Source organism: Enoplosus armatus, chromosome 19 (assembly GCF_043641665.1).
Source record: "Enoplosus armatus isolate fEnoArm2 chromosome 19, fEnoArm2.hap1, whole genome shotgun sequence".
NCBI classification, from domain to species: Eukaryota; Metazoa; Chordata; class Actinopteri; order Centrarchiformes; family Enoplosidae; genus Enoplosus; species Enoplosus armatus.
Genome location: NC_092198.1, coordinates 13,973,902 through 13,983,414, shown reverse-complemented (window position 1 = coordinate 13,983,414; position 9,513 = coordinate 13,973,902). Strand labels below are relative to the sequence as shown.

Genomic DNA, 9,513 nt, shown 5'->3' with positions numbered 1-9,513 from the left:
AGTTATTTCTCTGTTACTATGTACTCCAGAAAACTTAAAAGCCTCTCTGAAGTTGTGTTGTAAAGCTATTTTAAATGACAAACAAGATGCGACTGTGATGCTGTATTTTCAACCAACGCACAATCCTTTGGAAAGATAACCGGCCAAGACTGAATCACCTCCATTTATGATGACACTTTACTGAACCTACTGTAAACTTATCCTGTATCCGAGGTCATGTTCCCTTCCCTGAAGGCCAAAAGGGCTGCAATCACTTCTCCCACAATCCACCACTGCATTCTCAGCACTACAGATAACAAAAGAGGTCCCAACAAAGCACGACTCCAATAGGGTCGCCATTCAGTATTCTTTTCTTTGCAACACAGAGCATCTTGAACAATAACACCAGGGAAAACAACACAATGAAAATAGTTACTACTGCCTTACCTACTGCTTTAAATATAGCAATCATTGATGTTTCAACATTATTCAACACAAATTCTTATAGAGAGAGCCGAGGGTGTGCAGTTAACCTGCCCTATTCTGATATACAGTGGTGTAATTCTACGTCTTCAATATTGCATGTTTCCTAACCTGGACTACATCTTTAATCTTGTGAGATTAAAGATGTTCAGACACACCACAATCCCTGTTCATCAAGTTAAACACATTCCCCTTTCCTAATGTTTTAGTCATTGTAACCATCAACATGGAAAATGTACTCCCTGCAGCTATACTGCAGAGACATTGTCCAACAGATAAAGTCATAGAAGATAACATTAAGCGTTTTATTTCTCGGAACTGATCGCACTGATAGATTAGCTGATTGGCGGTGGGAAAGGATTGAACTTGCAACTTGTGTGAATCAAACTGTGCTCCTCATGTTCATCTGTTACTTTGACATATTTAGACTGAGGAACCACATGACCACCACATGTGAATGAAGAACCCCAAATGCCACAGAGCAAGATTAAAAGCTAGGTGTGCCTTTTATTTCCCCTTAATACTACTCCTGAGAGCATCTGACACCTGACAATTTCCACCTTGCACACAGGTTTGATTTTGTGAAAGAAGTGGGCAGTCCAATCATTAGATGTGAAGGCACTGATCTTGAAAAAAATAAATAGTAGAGTCAGTTACATTTTTGTGCTAGGAGAGCGGGTGCTGTGTGCACTTACCGGCATCATATTGGCAGCTCTGGCAGGTCAAAACCAGGGGCGCATCGGCAAGATGACTTACGGCTCACCCACTAACCAAGACCCACCTTCTAGTTACGGGCTCTGGTTACTCCAATGTGACAACCAACTGGGCCTCAGTCCTCTCTGTAAACCAAAACATTGGAATTATTATGTGCTATAAAACTGAACATTGTAAGGTAGTTGACGTCCAATGTTTTCAGCCACAAACGTCAATTTAAATGGCCCAGGCGTGGCTCTGTGCAGCTGCTGCTACAAACAAGCCGATGGTTAGCCAGTCAGTTAGCTCGCAAAGCAACGCTGAAGCGAGTCAAAACAAATGACATTCATTGACTTGATAATACTAAGCCATGACACACTAATTATACTCACCAATGTCAGAGGCAGCTCATTGTTTCAGGGAGTAAATCTTCGCTACGTTACTGTTAAAAGGCACGTAGCTAACCGAACCAGCTGTCAGCCAGCCAGCTAACGTAACGTAAGGTGTTAGCTATGTTAGCTGATTTCAGAGGCGGCTAAAAGGACGGTATGCAAGGCGATCTCTCCGCTCTCGTCGGTCCTTTAGCTTGCATTGGCTGCACATCGGCACAAGCTATCGATGGAGTGCATATCAGGCAAACATAAATTTATAAATGTCCATCCAGATTGGCTAACTCGTGTTTTTACTAACGCAATGAATCATCGTTAGCAGGCTAGCAGTGCTAGTTGACGAAAACACAAATAGCTGGAATCCAGTTGTTGACGGTGGGAGGGGCGGGGCTACACCGCAGCAACCAGAGCGTCGCGTCAACGTAGAATGTCAAGAATGTAACGTCACCAGTCAGGATACCAGTTTATCGACCGCTGGAATGGTTTCATCTCTCTCCAGCTGACACGAGTTGTCCAAAATCAAACGGAAGACGTATCATATTGAAAGTAAGTCCGCAGCTATCGACCTATTGTTTATAGCAACAACTTACGACGTTTAAGTGATAGACGTTGCTGATGCCTTGCGGATACGCTCTGGATCCATTATCGGACACATAGCAAGCCCAAACGCGACCGCCGTGGTATTTTGCGGTTAGGCTACTGTACTTTACTGCTGTGGTAACATTAGTGCAATCACTTCCTTTCTTTTGCAATTGTATTTCACTTGACAGGTGCAGGATGACAGAGATGTTAACGAGGGAAATAACAGCGTAGATAATGATAACTATAAGCAGATATAATAACTCAGTTTGTTGGCTTCTCTGTAGGATGAAGTATGAGCAAATCGCACACATGCGTCTGAAAATCTATGTGGACTGACTGCTGCATGTTTCATTTAATAGTGTTTTTCCCATTACAAAAACAAACATAGATTTCCTTAATGAATCGAAAAGTTAAAGGGATAAAACTAGATAGAAGGAAAACTGAGTCCCATGTCTAGATTACCAGCCGGGCAAAGTGAGCAACTGCCAAGGGGCCCTAAAAACTCCAGGCTGGTTTGTAGTCATTGCATTTAAATTTGATGACATGATAAAGGCCTTAAGGTTGGTCCTGCTTTATTACCATAGACTGATTAGAAATACAGTACAGAGATATAAAGCTGTAGAAATCAAAGTTCTTGTTCAGTGGGGTATTTCTTCTGAAGCATACAGCAGAAGAAAAACAGCAGAAGAAAAACAGCAGTCAGTAGCGCTCCTTTCATCTTCCTCATCATCATGTCTTCCCCTCTTCCTGGATCCAGGAAGTTTTTCAACTTCCACGTCAGCATCTTCATCTATCACTATCATAATCAACATCACTGTCAGAGTCGCTGTACACAAACTCTTCCATCTCTCTTCCGTCTCTTACTGCTACTCTCCCCTTCTTCATCATCATCTTCCTCTCTGGACCTCCTTCTGTATCCTCCAGGCAAGGGGTCCTCCGTCATATGCAGGTTGGCATGCACGTTAGGTTTAGACTATGTTAGTATTTTTGTAACTTCACCTCACACTAACAGATATATCATATATATATATATATATAAAGATGAATAAAAGATGGTGCTGAATATTTGCCTCAGTGTGGTGGGGCGTTGAGAGAAAGACACCAGGTTTTTGATGTTTACTGTTTATCATTTTTAAAAGAGTAATAAAAAAGGTTGAGAGCCATATTAAAACAAAAAATATATGCTTTTGTAAGAGTTGCAAGTTGCACTAGTGACATCAAGTGGCTCACAGAGAGAACTGACATTGTTATGAAGGTGTGACCACCAATGCACCATGAGTCACTGTCAATTGATGACTTTGTTTTTGGACAGTATTTGGACAGTATTTTTGTGTTCTTATATTTAATTCTGTGCTTTTCCTCCAAACAGTGTTGTTCAGACATTTGTAGTAGTAGGTGCTGGCAGTGAAACAAAGACCCATTGTCCCCTGTGATTATTAAAGTAACAGAAACACTGAGGGGCTATCATACACAGCTGCACACACTTGAGCCTGTGTTTGTGAAATGGGAGAAAGGGCCAAGCAACCCCGAAGACTTTGTCAGAGATGATCCCATTATTTGGAGCTTCTCAAGATCTTTTATCAATATTATATATAATATTATATTAATATTTAAAGAAATTACTTCTGCATGTAAACAGGTTCAAGTTAGTCTCATTTGATAGGACGAGGATGCATGTTTGAAACAATTATTCTTTTACAGCTTCCACTCATAACAGAGCCATTTTTCCACTTTTCTCCACAACTAAAATCATTAAGCAGCATGGAGAAATTATACATCATTATAACTCATTAACACAAACATGTCAAGTCAGATGGAAAACTGATTTAAAATTGCACTCGGCGAGGCAGAATGACAATAAATAACCTGTCGACATAAAAGAAGACTGTTGCGCCTTCAGACTCTTTGCATCGCTTCATTTGATCTTGCCGCGAGTCTTCAGCTGAGAAAGCACTTTGTCCACCTGCAATGGAGCCGAACAAGGACCTTATAAAGTATTCACAATATTGTAGTTCAGCATCATAGTGATTAAAAGTGATTACAAAAAGACATTTATACTTAAAAAATGTATAGAACATTTGTACAGTGTACACAACAGACAGAACGGAAGAATGTGGCTCATTTCCAAAAATAATCACTCAATTTATCAGGGGTCAATATAATCACGTAATCAAAGGATAATAACAACTTGGGTTAATTAATTGATTGAGAAAATCAAAATTGTACCTAATTAGTTTCATTTTCTGAGGCTGCATGTCTTTAATGTAAAAAGAGGCAGCTTTAAATTAGTGTGACAATAATAACAGTAAATTATTTGACATTAAAAATGAAATCCAAAAGTTTAAATGTAATCATAATTTAAAGACAACAATGACATTTTACTATTTTTATTAAAGTTCTTTGCAATTGCAAAATTTACCAAAATACTAATTTTGTTAAATGATTTTTTGATTTGAATGAATAATAAATAATCAAATTCAATGATGTTGTTGGCACACTCCAGTCTCCATACTCCATTCAAGACTTCACTCACTGTGATGAACCAGTAAGACTGTGGCCCGTAGTGAAGCTGCGACTTGAAGTTCATCTTACTGGCTGGGGCCAGAACGTGGAGGTGGAGGTGGGGGACAGATGAGAATGGAGGCACATGAAACCCCATCCTGCACAGATTCAATGAAAAACAAATGAACTAAAGTTTGCAAATAAATGATTACAAACAAAATCATTCAAAAAGACCCAATAAAGACCTGAGAAGCATCTCAGGAAACCGATTCACCTGACGTCATCTAAGTCGCTGACTTTATTCTTCTCCAGTACACTCCTTCCCATTTCTACCATCCGCTCCACTGTCAACAAACAAATCACATCAATATGGTCTCCTCATACAGCCTGAAAAACTGCAGTACACAGCAGTACATTTGCTGTGTAAAATTACCAAAGGATAGTTATTCATGTGAGTCCATCATGGACAGTAGCTCAGGTACACCTTTGGTTTTCAATCATTTGAAAAACTGACAAACGTTCCCACTGGACTCAAGGACAGCGACACATATTCATTCAATGATAGTGAGAGTGGTGGAAGAGGTCCTTAAGTAAGAGTACAAGTATTAGCATCAAAATATACTTAAAGTATAAAAAAAGTACCCATTATGCAGAATGTAAGCATCACCAATGCTGCAGCTGGTAAAGGTGGGGCTTATTTCAACTACTTTATATACTGCTGGGTAGCTTAATCTATAATAATACATCATAATTCATTAGTTGATTAATATTTTGTATTTATAATCTGTAAAAAAGTAACTAGTAACTACTGTTGTCAAATAAATGTAGTGAAGTAAAAAAGTACAATATTGACTTCAAAAGTGTAGTAGAAGTATAAAGTACCATAAAATGGAAATACTCAAGTGAAGTGCAAGTACCTTAAAAGGTGTGCTTGAGTACAGTACTTGAGTAAATGTACTTAGTTACATGCCACCTCTGGATATTAAGGTATAATGAGGTAATGCATAAGAGTTCAGGTTGTTCCTGTTCACCAGGACACTTCACTCCTATCATTTTGTGCATTATGCCTCCTGATGTCTCTGGGACAATGAATGGATGTATGTTGACAGTCATTATCCTGGCACTCTCAAAACACACGTGACATTTCCCTGCAATCGATCAAAGGCTGCTGACTCATCTTCCTCTATTGAAGTGATACTCGTGGCCTGCTGACAAACTGCCAAACAAACAGACAGCGAGTCCCGGCTCTCCCTCACCTAGAGGTATGTCGTCCCCCTGGAGACTTTTGCAGTTGTCGATATGCGTCCTGGTGACAACGAGGTAATGATGTGTGGCGCCAGGCTTCACGTCACGAAAACACAGCAGCTCATCGTCCTGCCGGGAGAGAGACAGAGGCAGAGTCAGGAGCCTCCAGTTGTTTGAACTCTTTAAACATGAATGAGTAGTCGCTACTCACGCTGAGCAGGATTTCTGTGTCAGCCTGGTTGTTCGCTATTTGGCAGAAAGGACAATGTTCGCTCCCAGAAGCGTCCGGAGTTCCCATGTGTGTTTTTAAAGCTGTGTCTCTCCGGTACACTGTGGGTTCACCGCTGTGAGGCTGTGACTGAGTCAAGCCTGGGCGTGTCTGTGCTCAGGAGTCAGGACACTGCTGCGTTCAGGGGAACCGCGTACATCCCTGATTCAAATGACTTCAATCCTAAACTTGTCAGACATGCGCCAACATGTCTCAACCAAAACAGCCTACTGTACTCTGTGGCAGTGGTGGAAAGTAAGTAAGTACATTTACTCAAGTACTCTACTTAAGTGCAATTTTGAGGTACATTTTCTGCTACTTGATATTTCTACTACCACCAAAATTTCAGAAAAATGAAACATTCTGTGTACTTCATACATTTGGCATTAATGTTTGCAGTCATTTATCTACAGTGACATCTCAATGCTACTGTATGGCTTTCCTTTGAAAAAAAAAAAAGTGAATTAACCTGCTTCATTATCTCTTTTACTGACCCAGTTTCCAGATAATGTTCTTTCGTTTGTAATCTTGTCATTGCTCTTGTGTCCCAACTTGGTGAGCACAACTCTTGCATAATTTGAGTGTTATATTAAAGGCATGGTTTTTATGTGGCTCATTCAGGCTCCTCTGCAATAATCCAAAGTCCAGTTTGGGAGCTGCTGGCTCACAGAGACCACAGTCAGCTTTATAAAGGATGCTTGGCTGATGGAGGATTATCCTTTAGATGCTTCCGTAGACCTTTTTCCTGCAAAGAGAAAAACATTAACTTATAAATTTTGACCGAAGGAGGAAGTCACTCTATCTGTTGTTTAGCCCTTTGTCCAATGATTTTATTCACAGTAACGTATGAATACAACAAAAGAACAAGTACAATAAGTGCAATCACTGTAATATTCTTCTCATAAGAGAATTGCTAAAGAAAATCAATGAAATAAGGAGTAAGGAAGAGGGAATTTCTAGTCCCCAGCACTCACAGTTACAAAACGTTCGGTCTGTGGAATGAACCTATACTGCATGTACTTTGAGATTTTGCTGGTGGGTGCGAGCACATGGAGGTGGAGGTGATCAACTGAAGTGTAGGGAGGTCTGTGAAACCCCAGCCTGTGAAGAGAAACACATCAGGGCTGTGACCAGCACGCTGACAAGCAAGTCAAAGTACAATTTGAGAAAATTCCAGAAGAGGAATGAACACTTTTAAAACAACATTCTTTTGGGATCTGAGCAATTGGAGAATCCAGGAAGTTAGTCAGGTAGCCTACATAACCCATTAAAACGTTAAATTGGCGATTTTGCACTTCATACGTATTAAACAAGGCTATCTGTTTCCCCCCATTTCTACTCACTGTGCTAAGCTAAGCTAAGCTAACCAGCTGCTGGCTGTACAAACATGGGAGTGGCATCGATCTTCTCATCTCTTCTCATAAGCGTATTTCCCAAAATGTCAAACTATTCCTTTTAAATTTTGTGTTTATTAAAGGTAAAGAAAAACACGCACACACAACCTGTCTTCATCTACCTTATGTCCTTCATATCAGTGATCCCTTGGTCTTGTAGTACAGCTTTCCCCATCTCAGCCATCTGTTTAACTGTTGGAGACATGACTCAGTTATTTCTCTGTAAAGACTTGACTAGATTTAACTTATGAGGTAGCTTAATATCACTCTATTAAACTGAGGCAGTTGGAGAAGGAAAACTAATAGAAGTGCTGTAATAGTGGCCTACTAGCAGTAGTTAAGTGATAGTAGCTTCAGCAGCAGCAGTGCTATTTCTAGTTCTAGTATTATCCTACTGTAAAAGTATCAGTACGAGTATTAGCAGCAGTATTTGTATGGAATCTAGTAGTATCACTACAAGCAGTAGTAGTATTAGTAGTAACAGTAGCAGTAGAAGCTCAGTAGAAATAGTGGTTCAGTGGTATTTGCAGTACTTATACTAACAGTAGTTTTTACTGATCCACTATAACTGACCGAGGCCGATGTGTCCCCTGTTCAGTGAGTAGCAGCTGTGTATGTGCTGTATAGGAACAACCAGGTAATGGTGGGGAGCAGCAGGGTCAATGTCTCTGAAACACACCAGCTCCTTGTTCTGTTGGAGGGGATGAAATATAGAGATGAAACACGCACACGTTAACCTAGAGGCCAGTGAATGCAGCATTCCTGTGTATTCAGTCTGTAACAGTTGTGTGTAGTTGGAAATAGTGATGTGGATACAAGGTTGCCACTGGGATGGAGGCCGTAGTGGGATGTTTTATTCTGGCACACACGTCTTCGCTTCCTTTGTCTGCATTACCTGCTCATAGTCACTTTATAGAGACAATGTGTCAGAAACTTTGTTTTTCTTTATTTCTTTATCTTTCTGAACATTTAATGTAGAAGGAACTGAAAGTCAAACAAGCCCAGAAGTCCTTAACTGGAAACTTCCTATCTGATTGACAGAAATTGGCGTTTACCTGCGTATCACAAAGATGATTTGTACTGCAATAGCTTATAATCACATCTTTATCCGGATGTACTCTTGATCTTCTATTTGAAAATGTGGGTTTGATGTGGACTATTCTTGATGATCTATTTAACAAAATAGGCTATGTGATAAATGTTATAGCCTACTGTATAAAACTTTGTAGCCTATAAAACCATAAAGGACAGTCAAATCAAGTCACTGGACCTTGTGATAAGAGTTTCTGTTATATTATACGGTTTGATGGTATTTGTCTTATTTCAATAAGAAGTCGGTCATGTATCCTTCTGTATCTGTCAACGGAGGCGTGGTTAAGTGAGCCTTACCAACAGTTGTATCTTTGTTGAAAAGGGTCTTACCTTTCTAATGACTTCCGTTTCTTTGTCTCGATCGTTGGCTATCATACAGAAAATACACGTTTCATCTAGAGTTGAGTCTGATTCGTTCCCCGACATGTCGACATATATCCGATATGTTCTTGGACAGATGTCTCTGTTGTCCCTTCCTCAACTGCTGCCGGGAAAACGCAGGTTGTAATTGCTGCCGAAGATCGTCTTTGCGAAGAGAGATTACGCAATGTTTTTCTAGATCCCCACACCAAACACAAAAGGTAGGGAATGGAAGGGAGTCAAATTGACTGATCTTTCACTGGCCTTTCAAATAATGTGTTTCTTGCTTCGTCCTTTATTTAGGCAACTGTCTATAAATGGAAACATTGTTTGTTTGTGAAGCAGTCAGGATATACAGACCTGTAGGGTAATGTGGTTACCTTGCAAATTTTATAAACGTCCAAAAAGAAGCCATGAAGGCATGAATGATCACTGTACACAGGTTTGGATATGTTCTATAAAGATACGTAATGTTTAAGTGCCTGTGTGGTGCCTGGAAACAGGTTGCTGAAACCTAGTCTGCTTT

At 40.1% G+C, this 9,513-nt stretch overlaps 2 protein-coding genes across 2 annotated transcripts; both read right to left on the bottom strand.

Moving 5' to 3' along the window:
• Positions 1-2,681: 2,681 nt before the first annotated feature.
• LOC139302300 (adenosine 5'-monophosphoramidase HINT3-like) lies at positions 2,682-6,594 on the bottom strand. The gene is made up of 5 exons (XM_070925958.1): positions 6,085-6,594; positions 5,885-6,002; positions 4,903-4,972; positions 4,660-4,786; positions 2,682-4,089 (listed from the first exon to the last, which is right to left on the bottom strand). Exons 1-5 carry the CDS (start codon positions 6,169-6,171, stop codon positions 4,042-4,044), a joined length of 450 nt encoding a protein of 149 aa, XP_070782059.1. The 5' UTR covers positions 6,172-6,594; the 3' UTR covers positions 2,682-4,041.
• On the bottom strand, positions 6,590-9,087 carry LOC139302299 (adenosine 5'-monophosphoramidase HINT3-like). Its single transcript, XM_070925957.1, has 5 exons — positions 8,958-9,087; positions 8,109-8,226; positions 7,658-7,727; positions 7,116-7,242; positions 6,590-6,886 (listed from the first exon to the last, which is right to left on the bottom strand). Exons 1-5 carry the CDS (start codon positions 9,051-9,053, stop codon positions 6,827-6,829), a joined length of 471 nt encoding a protein of 156 aa, XP_070782058.1. The 5' UTR covers positions 9,054-9,087; the 3' UTR covers positions 6,590-6,826.
• Between the last annotated feature and the right edge of the window lie 426 nt (positions 9,088-9,513).